At 36.2% G+C, this 18,311-nt stretch overlaps 1 protein-coding gene across 7 annotated transcripts in view; it reads right to left on the bottom strand.

Moving 5' to 3' along the window:
* The window catches only part of LOC114645747 (uncharacterized), a 184,943-nt gene that overhangs the window by 147,720 nt on the left and 18,912 nt on the right, over positions 1-18,311 (bottom strand). For all 7 annotated transcript variants that reach the window (XM_051923158.1, XM_051923156.1, XM_051923155.1 and 4 more), the window contains exons 4-6: positions 15,350-15,571; positions 8,480-8,507; positions 3,441-4,591 (exon numbers count right to left, since the gene is read on the bottom strand). In XM_051923158.1, the coding sequence (XP_051779118.1) occupies positions 3,441-4,591; positions 8,480-8,507; positions 15,350-15,571 (1,401 nt within the window). The remainder of the gene's footprint in view (positions 1-3,440; positions 4,592-8,479; positions 8,508-15,349; positions 15,572-18,311) is intronic.

Genomic DNA, 18,311 nt, shown 5'->3' with positions numbered 1-18,311 from the left:
TAATGCAGTTTGTTTGCTCACAACTCACAAAAACATCCTAAAAACAATCTTTTTAGCTCAGAAATTAGAAGACGTTTAGAAAAGTGTCCTAACAAGTTTTCAAATGTCATGTTTTTGAAGAACTACTACATATTTTAACAGTGCCCTTTCCTCTGGGTGAATTTTGAACGAACTTTAGTGGATTTTATTCTCCATTTAGAGTGTATTATGTGTTTACAACCCATAAAAATAACACAAATTTCATCTGTTCCACTACTATAATGAACTGACATTCATTTAATATTTTTTCCAAAGGAAATCCATTTTTCTACATAAAAAAGTAACCTTTTTAACTTGGAGAATCAATGGGCAAAAATCAATTTCAAAAGCCTTTTTTAGATTCAGATTTATATTTTGTCACATGTATATGGAGAGTATATAGTGAAATGCAGCTCAGTGAGCAGCCTGTTCTGTGAAATAATATTAAAATGTATATATCAAAAATAAATATTAAATATTAAAAGGTACAGATTCAAAATAATCAGGTAATTGTAATTGTGTAACTATATACATTATATTTATAAACATTGTTATATAATTATTAAATAATAATAATAGTTTAATACAAATGAAAGATTGGCTGTTTTTTAAATTTTGAGGAATGCCTGATAAGATGACCATTTGTTATTTTCATCATGTGGGAAATGAAGCTCTTTCTCAGCCTTTCTGTTTTTGATTTGAGGCAACAATCTTCTGTTTGTACTCCATTAGCAGAAATATGGCAGAGAGATCAGATTTCCCAAGTTGAGGCATGGAAATGGCTTTGTAGACATCCTTGAAGTGTGTGTAGCAGTGATCCAATGTTCTTAACTCCCTAGGTGGGGCACTTCATATATTGGTGAAAATTGGGTGCAACGTTTTCAAAGTGCAAAGTTCCCAGTCACAATCAGCACAGTATCAGAATGTCTGAAATGCTGTTAGCTAAGCGCCTCACACAGCTCCAACAGTGCTGCATGAGTGTCCACCTTGGGGAGGATGTACACAGCCACAATGATAACTACAGTGAGTTCCCAGGGAAGGTACAAGGGATGATATAAAATACAAAGAAACCCCATAGTCAATGAGTAGAAATGGGAAATCATCTTAATATTCTCTGGATTATACCACCTGTTGTTTGTATAAGAAGTCACCACCAGATTGTTTGTTCTCTATCCTTTTTGAACAGAAAAGAGTTTAGCTAGGGAAAAAAAAACGGCTAAGAATCTGTGTTGTGAGAAAGGTGTCAGTCAGACATAGGACATGACAGTTCCATAGCCTCCATTGAAATGAAACTCAGGCTTGAAGCTTGCTTAGCCTGTTGTTCAGAAGCTGTACATTGGCAAAGAAGATGCTTGGTAAAGGTGGATGATGAGATTGATGTTTCAATCTTTGCCTCGCTCCAGCTCTTTTTTTTCACTTCCTGTGTCACCTTCTGGATTCACCATTGTCATCCCCAAGGATCTCCAGCAGCCAGTCTAGATATGAAGGAGGTAGGTAAATCGTGCTTTTTTGATGTAATCCAATAGTCAGTAGTGTGTTGTGATCATAGGTTATCATTTCCAAGGTTAGTGGTGGAAAAAAAATAACTTCATATAATAATAAAAGCACAGAACAGACAGGGCTCACGAGCTGGCAGCCAGTATTACTGGATTGAAGTGATTAAACTTACATTAAAATTCTTAACATTTTTTAAATTAGCTGCGATGCCATGTTGGATTCAGTTGCTACACACATCTGCATTTGCTGGGGACGGACCTCTAGAGGTCACGCCTCACGCTGACATTGATGTGACAATATAAGCAGTCACCATTTGGAATTTTCCATTGTCCATCTTGGTGGATTACTAAAGAATTTATTCCGTGTGTATTTCCTCGAGTTTATTTTTAGCTTTGACCTTGCTTTGTCTCTGACTTTGTTAATGATTTCCCCTTTTGGCTTTGGTTGCTAGAAATCTTTTTAGTTAAGAATTCTTACTGGACGTGCCTCCCTCATCCACTTCATGATCCTTGTAGAGTTTCTCTGCACTTACCTAATGTGCAATTAAACAATTTAGAATGAGTGATATTACTGGTTAAGATAGTCAATCAATAAATAATAGGTTTGTAGTAAAAATCTTAAATACATGGTACCTAAAAGAGGCTGTCAGAATCTGAATAAAAAGACCCAGCATTGAGTCAGCATTTGAAGACCTAATGTGGATTTATATTAAGTCCATTCTAGAGGATAAAATACAATAATGCAACATTTACAATGTAATATTTGGGTGTAAATAAGGGGTCATATAGTTGGTTCAAAGGTCTGTCATGGTTACTGGTTTTAGTTCCATTTGAACTGAAATTTTTGATTATTTCAAAAAGCCTCTTTTGGATGGTTTCATTATATGGTCATGCCTGAGGGAAAGAAGATTAAAGAATAATTCTCCATCATGTTGGGGGATTCATCCAAATTTTTTGCAATCTATTATTGTTTTTATAACATACCATGGTGATCAAAAAGGCTAAAGAACCTCACTTTCATTTTCTGTAATAAAAAGAACATCCATTTTGAGTGTGCTCTCCTTAAACACTTCCTCTGCTTCCATACAGTCCCCCTATCCTTCATCATCTTAATGTATGTCTGCTTAGCACAAAGCAGTAATATTTATTTCCTAGTACCAATAAAGCAATCATCTCTTCCTGTTCTCTATAATTGCTTAAACTTCAACAGATTTACAATCACAATATATTTGTTTTACTTTTCCTTTTAACAAAATGTCTTGTTTATGAGTTATTTCAAACCGGGGTGGGCAAAGTCAGTGCTGGAGGGCCATAGTAGCTGCAGGTTTTTGTTTCCATCCAGTTGATTAATTAGAAACAATCCTTACCAATAATTTAATTTCATGGGTGATTCTCATATCTTACATTTTTTTTTGCTTTCTAAGGATATAATGCAATTGATTTGAAGCCTAAAATGGATGAGTATTTCTCAGTACTTCACTTTTTTTCTTTGCTTTCCTTCCAAATATTTAATTAAATAAAATATTGCATGATAAATACAGACTGGTATAAAATGAGCAAGATAAATGGAGAACTGCTGGCTTCTTTTGTCATTTTCATCTTATTGCTAATAAGGAGCAATTAAAAACTGAGAGTGCAGATGTTTAAGACTAAAATAAGCAATACGGTTCAAAATCTTAATGAGCGAGACAACTAAAATGAAGCACAAAAATGTTACTTTAGCAATAAGAGCTTCTTATTAAGCGATTGGGTTGGAACAAAAACCTGCAGCAACTGCAACCCTCCAGGGCTGACTTTTTTCAACCCTGGGTTAAATTTTACCATTAAACATAGTTATGAAATACAGAATTCAGGTTGAACAATATGTTAGAATGGCTTGATGAGCATCAAAATATCTATAAATTAAAGACATAAACTTTGACTTACTTCAGCACCAAACAAGTCCTTTTTATCAATGATATCCAGGAGCTTATTACCTGCTTCAACTATATTCGGCTGTTTAAATTCTAAAATCCTCTTTATGTCTGTGTTTTGTTGGAAATACTGATTAAGTATTCGTTTGGCAGCATGGACTTCTGTTTTAAATCCCACAACCACCACCATGCAGTTATTATTATCTTTGTCTTGAATGGTGTGTATCTCAACTTTTTGCTCACTTGTGTTGAGCCTGTGCAAAATGTCTTCTAACTGCCTTCTCCACTTTTCTCCTTTAGTTGAAGTATGGCTTGCACGACTTATTCTGATGGCTGCCTCATAAATGTCATCTTTAAGAACCTCCATAGCTTGCTGGTTGTCCTCAAAGGAGTCACCTTGCATCATTAGAGAATTATCTAGCTCTGTCAGAGTAACCTTGATGTATCTGGAATGGAAAAGTTTCTGAGATAAAGCACTTAAATTCCAGCTATTCAAAAAGGCATATTTATAATCTGACAACTTGTTGGAGAGGGAAACACAGAGCAAGGCTTTAGAGATTAGCTTTTTAAAGACATCTATGGCAGAGTACATGGTTTTATAAGGTCCCAGAAATGTAATATTGGGTGGCACCGTTGTATCATGGGAAGCTATTACTGTAGGTAAACAAGCATCTAACTCCAGCTGTAAATCTTCAGTAACATGTTGAATTGCTTTAGCAGTGAGATTACCCCATATTTCATTTGAGATAGTTTCTTCCACGTGTCGATTCAGGTCTGCTAGCCTGATGTACTCATTAACTTCCTCTGTTAAACCCACCACCCATGTTTCATGTTCATAAAGTTTAATAGATTGGAGTTTTTTCAAATTTGGTTCATACTTTTCCACTTGGGGTAAGTTAGGAATATGATGATTTTTTAAATTGTATCTCCTCCTTAAGCGATTGTAAATTTTTGCTTGTGCTGTCTTCCATTTTGCTAAAGACATTTCAGCTGAAATATATTCCTGTTTAGATATTGAAAGGCAATGTTTTTTTGACTTTTTAAATATTGAAAAACTGGAACTTGTCTTTTCCATATTCAAAGATATTTCCATAAATGCTTGATTAGAGTCTTGCAAATACTGAATGAAAAATGGATGATCTGCAAAGCAAATCCCAAGTGGTTCTGTAAAGAAATAAACACATGATAATTACTAACATACATTCACTCTTCTGGTATTGTTAAAATATTGCTCTGTTTATATGCATAGCATTTTAAGGATTTTGCATCTACATCTGCCACAGAATAGCGAGACAGGGCTTAGGTAGTACTGGTGATCAGTGTTGATGTCAAAGTCAATTGCTGGTAGTTTTTAAAATCACCTGAAGGCAGTAGTTTTTATTCTGTGCATGTCTGTTGCTTTTATAGGTTAACAACATTGGCATGAAGGTGCAAATTAATTCTAGGTGTGATAACAGTCCTTCAAATATAGACCCTTTATAAAAAAACAGTGAAATAGACAGAAAAGTCCTTCTTTGAGCATCAGTGTCTAAGGTTTTCTATTTTTTGTCACATAGACCTCCTGCAAAAATTTCAGTGTTATTTTCTACTCATGGATACATAAACTCCAAGTATTCATCTACTTGATGCTGAAGCTATGTCAACTAATAAATGCAGTCTCTTGCAGTTGCTCAAGACATATTTAGGTGTTGCTCAGGCCTTTGCTCTGTTTGAAATCCACACATTGTATTACTTGCCTGGTATACTTTTGAACATCTACCGATGCTTTGATGTGAATCTTGGAAAACATGTGGCCTGTTTGATACACATGGTTTTCTAACAGTCATCTTCTTATGGAGATGTACAGATACAGAGATGACTTACAGCATATCAGAGGTAGTATAAAATGATGTCCATTTAGTGATATGGGGAGGGAGAAAAGAACATAAGAAGTATACAGATAGGATAAAAACATTGTGTTTTTTGTGCTTTTTCATTAACTATACGCTATCTTGTCACAGTCTCCAATCCAGATATTTTTAAAGTTTTACACCTGAACTACATGAATGGGTAGCTTATTCTAGATTTTTCAACCATTGATATGAAGAAGTGTTGTGGAAAAAACTTTCCTCTGTTTTCAAAGAAATCAGTCATAAAGTCAGATGAGAATGCAGAACAATTATTTTTTAACACATACTGTAGATATGCACAAATGTCTCAGTCCATGGAGGGAGCAATTAATTAAACAATTCATTCCCTTTTATATTTTTCTATGACCACTACCTTATTTAATAAATCACATCATCTGACTCTTAATATGCAGAATTCTGTCATCTTAACCAATCAACGACAGCCACTAGTAATTTCATATACATGCCAATTCTTCTACTATTCTAAACATCGGTTCTTTAATAGCGGTGTCTTACTGGTTTTCCAATTGATCTTATCACCACTTACAATAGGGATGTTTGGGCTTTCTCACTAGTTTGTCCTCGCTTTGTAAGGGGGTGTTTGTTGCTTATTTACTTCATTTTAATCTTAGTAATTACATTGTTGGCTCCTCTAAGATGAGGCAAAAGCCTTACATGTCCAAGCTTAAAACAACATTTAGTTAACACTCTAGTTACATTCAATTCTTATAGCCTTCTGTTTAATAATTCATTGTCGTAACTTCATAGAAGTATATACTGTACTTGTATTAAATTGCAAAAATGATCATGAATTAATTAAAAATATTGATTAAAATCTATTGGAGTACTTTCTATCTTACCGTATATCTAAAATAGTCTTTTCTATAACTTCCATCATGATTTTGGTGCAGTATATTAGTAGAATGCTTTAGAATGCAGACTATGCTGAATCCAGACCTATTCAAATTAATCTAAATCTGGAATTTGAACAATTCTGATATAATATATATTTGATGTAAAGCTAAATGTTTCACATTTCATTTTCTCACCTCACTGTGATGAGCAGGATTTCAGTCTAATTTGCACGAGAGTACACATCTCCGATGGGACATTATTTTCTTGCTGGAAAGACTCATCAGTTTGTTCACGCCTAGGGTCTCATTACAGCTGCAATAATTCTCTATGATGCCTGGCTCTCCTGCTGAGGCTCTTGGGCAATGCAATATCTGCATGAGCATCTGTAAAGTAGGCTGACCTTACGTGAAGTTTTGGATGGCTTAAATAGCACCAGAAGTGTGCCAAGAGGTACCCTTGAAATGTACGCTGTCTTCTCTGTCAGGTAGCTATGGAGTCAGGAGAGAAGCAAAGGCAAGAGTTCTCCTGGCTAGAAGGCTGAAAAGTAGGAAGGAACATTCTAAAACTTGTTGTTCTCTAATTAGCCTGGTTTTGTTTAGGAAGGTACAGAACAGGTGTAGCCTTTGTTATTTTGTCCTCATTAATGTTTTTTTTAATCCATATCCTCTTGTCTATGTGTTGTTTTTTTGAGTGATAAGTTATCCGCCCAGCCACCTTTTGCATTATACTGGTATCTTACTTGATATGTGGCCTTTTTCAGTGCTCATTCTGTCACACCACTAATTCCATTAGCGTTAGAGAAGTCAGCAATAGTGGAAACCCACTTTGTTGTTTGCAGAACCTGATCTTTAGACATGGAGTGGCATTGATATTGGTAAAATTAAGTGAAGTAATATAGAAAAAAAGGGGCATGCCAGATGCATTTGCCCAAACTGTTAAAGAGCACTAGATGAATTTAACAGTGGCCATTGTGGAGGTTGGTTAAAACCTTTAATTGCTATACTACTGTACAAGGTGCTATATCTTACCCATAATTACCCAGAAGACAAATTATAGGTACAGTGTTATGTGGGATGTGTTAAAAAGCTAACCTGTTACACGATCTTTGAGCAATGGTGAAGATCGTACCTGTAAGAACCTTCAGATAATAGCAGTAATCATTGTTAAGATAATCATTAAACAATGTCCTGGTATTTACTGGATCAAGTGACATGTTTAAAATATAAATAGTTCTAATAAACAAGAACTGTTGATTATAGTCATAAGGTCATTAGAAAGCCTGTCTACTGATTGTAATTTAAGAATACTTAATTTGCTTATTCATTGTTCTGAGGGGATAAAAGTCATTGTTGTGATTGCCTCTCTAGAGTCATTGATACTGCTGCAGTGTCTCTTCTCTGAACATGGAAACATTTATCAAACAAGTCCTTTCTGACCTAAACCACTAACAGAGAATGCAGCTTGTTTTTTCCACAATATACAGATCTGGGGCCTTTCTGAGTTCATGGCCCCTTCAAGTAAAATAGGCACAGGTTTCCTTCAGAATTGAGGCTGCCTTTGACCACTGCATTAAGATGGTACCAATTCTTTGTACATAATCCTGCTGTTTCAGATTTGACTTATGGGCTATTCTAGAACTTTAACCCACCATGGTAGCACAGAATTGAGGGAAAACATCCAGGAGAAGCAAAGATTGATAGAAGTAGTGAAAGATCAGCGCAGCATGCCAGAAGACCTCCAGGCCAGAAGATAGTAGCACAGGGTCCCTATTGGGAGAAGCTGGAGCCAAGTTGCACATTCAAGGGTGAAGCCAAGGAGGATTAGAATCACTAGAGAACATAAGAAAGAAAGAAAGAAAGAAAGAAAGAAAGAAAGAAAGAAAGAAAGAAAGAAAGAAAGAAAGAAAGAGAGAGAGAGAGAGAGAGAGAGAGAGAGAGAGAGAGAGAGAGAGAGAGAGAGAGAGAGAGAGAGAGAAACATAGAGAGATTGTGATTTAGCAATTGATACAAAGGACATTGGTGGAAACTGCAATAACCTTGTAACCTTGTGTACAGGCATGCCATTTAAAAAAACTCTAGACTCCACATTCCTAGTTACATTAGAATCATAAGAGGTTTCACAAAATTAAACTTTTTGTTTAGTTAATAAATTGTAGAGCCCATACCTGGTAGAATCTGAACTTGGAAAGGCAGACCCAAATAATGTTTATTTTGTCAGTCAAGTTGATTTTATGTTACATGTTATTCCAAAAATATAAAAAAGAAATGTAATTCTAAAACACATACACTGTTAATTTCAGTATCCCTACCTTCTGATCTTTTAATGCCTTCCATCACCTGCAAAAGAAATAAAAGAAATGCATGTGAGATTTTATTATATTTATCTTTTAAAGTATAGATATTGTGCTATTTTAGGGAAAAAAATAAAACAAACCACAAAATGATATTTGTTTTTACAAATCCTGATTATTTCCCAACATTATATGGTCTATCTTTAATTATGAAAAAGTATTTGCACCTTTCAGATTTTGATACTTTTCTGTTTACATTTGACATTGAAATTTAAGAAACAGAAGCTGGTAGAACAAATTACAAAACATGAAAATCAGATACACATTTGAGTTACTTGTAAAGGAAAGCCATTCAGCACCTGCCTGAACCTGTAGGTGTGTGTTTGATCTTGCAATGGTGGATTTTTGGCCCTTTTGTAAAAGATGAATTGCGTAACCACAAAATTACATTTATATAGCACTTTTCTTACAACTCAAAGTGCTTTATGTAGCAAGAGCAGAAGCACTTCAACCACCACCAATGTGTAGCATCCACCTGGGTGAAGTGATGGCAGCCATTATTGTGCCACATACAAGTCAGTGGATCACCCTTAGAGCTCCTCTACGGTATATGGGACCACCCTGGGATGAGAGGGGGCACTGGTGCTAAATAATATCCTCTCCTGTTCCCTCCACAGCACTGAGAAGATGCCCAGTGAGGGCCCCTGACTCTTCCCAGGTACTAGTCATTATATGTCTTATTTTCTCTTCACAATTAAGTTGAAAAAATTCTGCTAGGTCCACATCCTCTTTTGTTCAAGACTATACAGGTTTAATTCTTTGAGTCTGGCAGAGTAGGCCATGTCCTTAAGACCTGGGATGCACTTGGCTGCATTCCTCTGTACAGCTTCAAGTGCTGCAATGTCTTTCTCGTAACGTTGTGACCTGAACCCCACACAAATCTCCAGATGAAGTCTCGCAATCTCGTTATATAGTCTGAGCAAACATTTGCCTCATTACATTCAACAGTTTTTATGATCTAACCTAACATTTTGTTTGACTTTTTAATACCTTCAGCACATGCTTAGACAATAAATCCTTTTCAGATGTTGCTTCCTTTAGAACAGGATCTTACATCTTGTATTTGTAATTGATGTTCCTGCTGCTTACATGTAGCACTGCACTTTTTTTTACATGAAACTGCATATCTAAATGTTCGTCCAGTTCTGAAGTTTGTCCGTGTCTTTTTCAGTTCTTTTTGCTCCCTCCTTTTATAACATGTAACCATTAATGACTACAGAATGCCCAGGTGAGGCTCATCAGCCATGTGGCCTTGGAACCCTAAGGGTTTATTTTCTCCAGCAATCACATTAGCTTGACTTTTTGTTTTCCTCTCCTTCTTGACTCTTTGACTACAGCATACATTTGTCAAATCAGACACCAATTTCTCCTTCATAACCATTTGGGACTCAATAATCATTAAAGTACCCTTTTGTCTGTTAATTATTCTATGTTTACTTTTGCTTTTTTATTTTTTTAATGTTGGTAAAGTATCTTGAGCTAAATTCTTTGTAGGATGAAAATGTATTGTAGCCATAAATATTGTTGTTATACATTTCCTTTGGTGGTTGCTACAGTATCTCACATTGAATTTTATTATTATTACCAGTATAAACTTGAATCTGCAAAGTGGCAATGCTTTCTCCATCAGCCCAATATTATAAATGTGCTTACAATTCCTCTCCTTTGTGTAAGGATGAGTTACATAACCCCAGATAAACTGTTTTTATTGTTACCTCTAAGTGAATTTATGTTATCCTTAAAAGGTAGATTAAAAATATGGAATATTCCAGCACAGCAACACCAACTCATGTAGAAACTCTAAATGCTACAGAAGCTTTTGCTAGTGCAGCAAAGATCATGATATCAGTCCTCAAAAATACCCAGAGGTTTGTTTCACATAAAGAATATGTTTTATAATATGTAATATACACTGAAAAGGTTATTAATAAGCCCTACAAAAGTCTATGTCCATGTGAGTTATTTATTCATATACTTTCCTACCACTCAACCTCTTGTATTTGAGTTGTGATGGGTAGTGCAAGCAAAGTAACATAATGTGGAAAACATGTAGATGGCCTAATGCCAGTCTCAACAGTACAGTATTGTATGATTTCCTATTGGAAGAAAGACATGCTTTTTGTTTATATGTACCTACATGAGAGGATCTGTACATTACTAAATAAACATTAGTTGTGGACATGATTGAAGTATTTAAATCATTAAAATAAATTCTGCAACAAGAAAATGGGGACACAGCTGTACTGTATATTTGTTAAAGGAAGATTTCACACAGATATTACAGTTTTTCTTCACGCAAGGAACAGCAGACACATGGGATAAATTACCAAGTAGTGTTTGGAAGAGTAGGACTTTAGGGACCTTAAAATCTTGGCTTGATGTTATTTAAAACAAACTAGTTAAATAGGATGGGCTGAATTCCTTGTTCTCACCATTTATTTTCTATTTTTCTAATAAAATATATAATGGCTTAAGGAGCTCATAGTGGGGGAATGAACACTGCCAGGTTATTGAGAGCAATCTGTGTTCCCATGATCTAAAAACTGGCATCATAATCCCTACTTAAATATTATGACTGGCTAGGGGCCAGTTACCTGCAATCAACCTGCTTGGTGGCAACACATTGTCCTGGAGAAGTAGCCATTGTTCTGCCCATTTAAGTGAGGCAATCTAGAAGCTGCCTAAGTGTCCCAGATTACAGAGCATATGAGAGAAAGAAAAAGTGTTACGGAGAGAGAACAAGAGTGTTTTTACTGCTCTGGTCCTTTATCCATACATTCAGGTATGGACTGCACTGATGAATGACAATGAGCCTCAAAATCACCAGTGTATGCCTAGTTTTTATAGTGCTAAAGTAACCCTTAACAAGCATATATGCAATTAATTCATATATACCTGTACATACAGTTTAACTATTAATTTAACACCAGTGATTCTGCAGTATGGCAGAAGTTAGAATTGTACAGAGAACTGAGAGCTTTTATGAAAATCCAAAGGCCTTAGGCTGTAAAATTAATAGTACAGAAAATATTCAGACTACTGAATCAGAAGTCCAGCTACACCTTATCACATTCTATAAAGCAAAATGTCCTCAGATCCTCATGAAGAAGAACACTGTTATCAAAATCAATCTTGCTGTCCTTGCCATTTACAATTCCAAAAAAAAGCAAAAAGAAAATATTACTGCAAATATCTGATTCTGAATGTTTTCAGGTCTTCAACCAAAATCTCATATTGGATAAAGGGTACCTGAATAAATAATCAATTTTTTTAAAGTTTTGTTTAAAAAATTAACAAAGTTATCAAACAATTGTTTAATTTGTTTCTAAACCTTTAGCTGCAATGACTATAACCAAGCACTTCCTATAATTTAGAAAAATACTTTTTTTTTTTTACAGATTTGCAGATCTGCCTCAGTGTATGTACAGTTAGGTCCATAAATATTTGGACAGAGACAACTTTTTTCTAATTTTGGTTCTGTATATTACCACAATGAATTTTAAATGAAACAACTCACGACGCAGTTGAAGTGCAGACTTTCAGCTTTAATTCAGTGGAGTGAACAAAACGATTGCATAAAAATGTGAGGCAACTAAAGCATTTTTTGAACACAATCCCTTCATTTGCAAGTCCGTCATCATGTTATTATCAGTTAAGCAGATAAAAGGCCTGGAGTTGATTTGAGGTGTGGTGCTTGCATGTGGAAGATTTTGCTGTGAACAGACAACATGCGGTCAAAGGAGCTCTCCGTGCAGGTGAAAGAAGCCATCCTTAAGCTGCGAAAACAGAAAAAACCCATCCGAGAAATTGCAAGAAAATTTCGAGTGGCAAAATCTACAGTTTGGTACATCCTGAGAAAGAAAGCAAGCACTGGTGAACTCAGCAACGCAAAAAGACCTGGACGTCCACGGAAGACAACAGTGGTGGATGATCGCAGAATCATTTCCATGGTGAAGAGAAACCCCTTCACAACAGCCAACCAAGTGGACAACACTCTCCAGGGGGTAGGCGTACCATAAAGAGAAGACTGCATGAAAGTAAATACAGAGGGTGCACTGCAAGGTGCAAGCCACTCATAATCCTCAAGAATAGAAAGGCTAGATTGGACTTTGCTAAAGAACATCTAAAAAAGCCAGCACAGTTCTGGAGAAACATTCTTTGGACAGATGAAACCAAGATCAACCTCTACCAGAATGATGGCAAGAAAAAAGTATGGAGAAGGCGTGGAACAGCTCATTATCCAAAGCATACCACATCATCTGTAAAACACGGTGGAGGCAGTGTGATGGCTTGGGCGTGCATGGCTGCCAGTGGCACTGGGACACTAGTGTTTATTGATGATGTGACACAGGACAGAAGCAGCAGAATGAATTCTGAGGTGTTCAGAGACATACTGTCTGCTCAAATCCAGCTAAATGCAGTCAAATTGATTGCGAGGCGTTTCATGATACAGATGGACAATGACCCAAAACATACAGCCAAAGCAACCCAGGAGTTTATTAAAGCAAAGAAGTGGAAAATTCTTGAATGGCCAAGTCAGTCACCTGATCTTAACCCAATTGTTCATGCATTTCACTTGTTGAAGACTAAACTTCGTTTAAGACTTCAGGCTGTCATTGCCAGCAAAGGGTTTTCATCCAAGTATTAGAAAAGAACATTTTATTTCCAGTTATTTAATTTGTCCAATTACTTTTTAGCCCCTGAAATGAAGGGATTGTGTTAAAAAAATGCTTTAGTTGCCTCACATTTTTATGCAATTGTTTTGTTCACCCCACTGAATTAAAGCTGAAAGTCTGCACTTCAGCTGCATCTGAGTTGTTTCATTTAAAATTCATTGTGGTAATGTACAGAACCAAAATTAGAAAAAAAGTTGTCTCTGTCCAAATATTTATGGACCTAACTGTATACAGTATCTCTCCAACCAAAAAAGAAATTTGACCATTCTGTCATTTTTGCATGTAAAATTCATTATAGTGATTATGTGCTATTCTGTTTAAAGTAAAATAATTATTTGTCTCATTAACACTAGAATTACCAGAGCCTACGAAAAAACTCGTAGATCCGTCCCACCTTAAATCGCTTCTTAAATCCATTCGCAGCTCTCCGCCAACGCCCTTTGTCTTCTAAATGTGCCGATAAAGACAAGCTGCATGCAGCCGGCTATTCCATCCCCCCACCGACTTAGGACATGCATGAACTTCTCTCAGCTCATGCCTTGATTGATTATCTGGGATTGAAGTGGAGTTTTAGAGTGTAAATAATAGATCATTATTTGGAATACACGCATTTCATGTGTGTTCCATTTCTATGGTAACCTGTGTAAGCATATTTTTAAAACAGAAACGTTTTTCATATTCTAGTAGTAAATGACAAAATGTAGGCATAAACTATATAATGTATGAAGCCTGAAGTCCAAATATCAAAGAAACACTTTCACATAAGGTACAAATATAACAGAACAAGTGCGCTTTTATTCAAAAATATAACTGCAGGAAAAAAAGCTGCCTTAGCATGCGACATTGACACATGTCTACTATGACTGCTGCTGTGGCACAACAGTTTTAGTTGCTGACTGGGAATCAAAAGGTCACAAGTTTGATCCTGCATGACTCCCTTTTGAGAATTGAACTGCTCTTATTCTTACTATTTTAGAATAAAAACATACGTTTGATTTCAGTCTGTAACAGCCGGTGTAATTTATGATGCTTGTAAAGGTTAGCTTTGTTTTTTTTTTTGTTTTTTTATTCACTTTTCATTCTCTCAGTCGCATTTGGGATCCTTCCCTACCCATCTGACACTGCTGTTTTCACATAAAAACGTGCTATAGCTCTGCAGTGTATCACGATACATACTACCGCTTTTTCTTTTGTACTCCAGGACATGCAGAGGAAAGCATAGTAAAGAGCAGTAACTTCAGCGCTTTATGCAATCATCAGACACTCCCCATCTGACAATGCTGCTTTCACATAAAGATGCACTATAATGCAATATTATTTGTTAAATGAACAACGTCAGATCAGGTGTGAATTTATACTGGCACTGTTAGAGTCAGATCAGAAGGTGAATAAGCTGAATAAGCTCCTGTTCTGACTCTAAGTAAAAAGCATGAATTAATCAACAGAAATAACTGCGATCGGCATTTTAAACTTAACGATTTACAGTGCATACCAATTTATACATTTTATGTCCGTTTGAGGTTAAAAAGAAAAAAGAATAACACTTTCTCCCCAGCTGGGAATTGAACTCGGGTCTCTGAGGCACTATAGGGTTGCTGTACTCGGAGTCAGAAAATCTTAGCGCTACGCCACAAAAGGTGTTGTATCATGCTTGAACCTTTTGTGAAAGTGTTTATTTGATCTTTGGACTTCAGGCTTCACACATTTTATAGTTTATGCCTACATTTTGTAACATTTATTACTAAAATATGAAAAAGTTTCTGTTTTAACAATGTGTTTACACAGATTACTGTAGAAACGGAACACACATGAAATGCGTGTGTTCCAAATAACAATCTATTATTTCCACTCTAAAACTCCAGCAGTTCAGTCACTCCGAGATAATCAAACAAGGCATGAGCTGGGAAACCTTAGTGAACGTTCTGCGACGGTGGGGGATGGAATAGCCGGCTGCTTGCTGCTCGTCTTAATCAGCACATATAGAAGACAAAAGACGCTGGCGGAGAGGTGAGAACAGTTTTAAAGTGGGCCGGATCTCTGGTAATTCTAGTGTTAAGCTTTGAAAGCATGCAACATATTCTCATTCCAACAAGCCTGTCTTTAACTTAAGAGTACAAAATTTAAATTTGAAAGAAAAAAATAAGGTTCCTACCAAGCTGAAATCTGTACAATCAGGACTGAGAACAAGCCTAACAGAATGAAGCCAAGAGAATGACGTCTCCCTTTCGAACATCTTCAGTCCTTCAAGCAGCCATTTCACCACCTGAGATGGCGGCACCCCATGTCCACTGAGGTCAAGAACTGGAACAGCCATGGAAGTGAGAAACAGGTGGTGACTCAGAGTTGCACACTTGTTCATGAAGCTCTTGACTTTCTGTGTAAAACAATTTCATAATGAGAATAATTTACTTTCGTATAAAAAAGACAGAAGCAGTAGTTGTTACTTGTTAGTTTGCTATTCACAGTCAAAAAGGGAACATGTTGCTATCTGTTTAGATCAATTTCATCTGTGTTAATCTACCTTTCTCCCAAACATGATAACAAACATCACGCAAAACCACTACCACGTTGTGAAGAGTAAATTAGGATTTTATGTAATGTATTTACACTGCCCACTCATTTCAATTCCATCAACTGGTACACAAAGCAGGTTTCCAGCAGAAACTTTTAGTTTTATAATGCTGAACGTTCTTAATGTCTGGCTGGGTGTAACTTATAAAAATTAGCATACTAAAAACAAAAATGTCTCTCCAGAAAAACTTCCAATTTAAAAAAAATAATCTTTTTAAACAGGATTGAAATCACATGCAAGCTAAAATCAAAAGAAACTTGAAAATGTAGAAAAATGTAAAAATAAAAATGGTACAGTAGAACCTCTGGTCACAAACGTTTCCGAACATGTACAAATCGGGTTAGGATCAAAAAGTTTGCCAAAATTTTACATCTGTTCACGACCACACGCTCTGGTGGTGAACAAAAACACTGGCGGCCATTTTCCCTAAGCACATTCGTACGCACCAATGATTTCCCATTCTCCGTTTCCTATTTTCTTTAGTTTGCGTATACATTGTCTAACAAAGCTGCTGATGTTGCAAAAGGAGTTCAAATGTTAACCAAGCACAGGCCTCAAGAGCTGGAAGAGGTGGAAAAACTGTTGCTAGTGTGGTTGAACGAGAAACAACATGCAGGGGATAGCATAAGCGAAGTGATCATATGTGAGAAAGCCAGGAAGATTCATGGCGATTTGCTGAAAAAAAATCCTTCTTCAAGTGCCGAAGGTGTGGAATTTAAAGCCAAGTAGAGGATGGTCTGAAAAGTTTTGCAAGAGAAGTGGCATTTAATTTTTTTCCCTGTGCTTAAAACTCATAAAAAAAGTGTTTACAGCGAGCGGTTCATAAGGGTCTAGCACAAACTTTTACAATGTTAGTTTTCTCTGTTGTTCAAGGTTTTCTCAGTGTTATTCAACATTTTTACATTTAGTTTACTATTACACTGTGCTTTCTATGGTATAATTAACTATTTTTGTGCTTAAAAAATATATTTACATACAGTTCATACAGTCATGAATGGATTCATTGTATTTACATACAATATTATGGGGAAATTACATTCGGATCGCAACCAAATCGGGTCACGTCCAGAGTTTTGGAATGAATTACGGTCATGATCAGAGGTACCATTGTATCTTTCAAAAAATGAATTAGCAGTTCTTGAGTGGTCATCTGTTCCAGAAGCAAATTGTTAATTGCAAGGACTTACTGTGTGGTAGAGGTCTGGTTATGGATGTGTAGTCTTGTGGAATAAAAGACCAATCCCACTGGTGCAAGCTTTTTGATGATGACATTGTGTTGTGGCACCAGAAAAGAGGAAGAGGAGAAGAAACTGGAAGAACAGAGAAGGGCTTTGGAAGATAGAGGATTTGAAGATAAATAGGATGAAGTCCAAAACTTTGAGGTTTAATGTGATCAGGATTCAGCAGTTAGCCCATAGGGAGAGCTATTGAAAAAAGTGAATAAATTTAAATATTAAAGGAAGCACGGGAGAAGAAGTTAGATGTGACAGAAATTAGAATGTTGAGATGGATGTCTGGAGTTACAAAAAAAGACAAAATAAGTAATGAGACAATCAGAAGTACCACAAAAGTATTAGAGATGTCTAAGAAAGTACAGAAAGTGGCATGGACATGTGAAGAGAGACAATGACTATATGTGAAAAAAGTTATGGGAATAGAATTACTGAGGAAGAGAAAGTGAGGGAGACCAAAGCAGAGGTGGATGGATAAAGTAAAAGAAAATCTGAAAGAAAAGGACTTGACTGGGGAGGAGGTGCAGGACCAAGCTGTATGGACAAGGTTGATCAAGCATATCAACTCTACATACAAGTGAGAAAAGATGAAGATAAAGACTGTGCAGTAGAAGTCTCTCTTTTCTAAAGTGATGTTCATCGAGTCATATGGGAGTGTGGGTGAGGGAAGGAGATTACACAGACATGCGGGGACTGTTTGTAAAATCTTACTTTCATTTCCCACTTTTGTCTGTCTCATCATAATGGTCATCAGTCTCAAAGTAAAGTGCTGCCTAATGAATCATACAGTGCTATAAGGAATGTCCCATGGCTACGGTCTCTCAGTTAATGATGTTGACCTGTGTTAAGTAGGCCTTTTCAAACCATTTTTATGAACACTCTGTGCTATTAGAAACACAAGGTCGTACCTTAAGACAAAAGTGCATTTTGGACTGATTTACATTTTTCACAACAACATGAAAATATGTCTGGTAACACACTAAAATACTAAGTGTGGTAGGAGTGGGCAGAGTAATGAAGGAGGCTAAGAAGTGTCAAACGCTTTTTTGGTACATAGTATAAATTGTCAGACTTTGATGAAGTCACATAAGAAAACAATAGAATTTTCTAAAAACTGAACTGAGGTGCTGCTCACTCTTAAAAAATTATCATAATCAACATTTTAAGAGTGAAGATTTGTTTCAATACTGTGTATCAGTGGCAGGAATAAGATAATCTTTAAAGGAGACAATACTTTGAACAGCTTGGCCTGCATTACACTACACTAGAAACCGTTCATGCTAGTTCTGTGAATAAAGCTGATTTGCAAT

The sequence above is a fragment of the Erpetoichthys calabaricus genome, chromosome 2 (assembly GCF_900747795.2).
Source record: "Erpetoichthys calabaricus chromosome 2, fErpCal1.3, whole genome shotgun sequence".
Classification (NCBI taxonomy): domain Eukaryota; kingdom Metazoa; phylum Chordata; class Cladistia; order Polypteriformes; family Polypteridae; genus Erpetoichthys; species Erpetoichthys calabaricus.
Note: the sequence above shows the minus strand (reverse complement) of the source record. Positions and strands in the feature narration are given on the sequence as shown.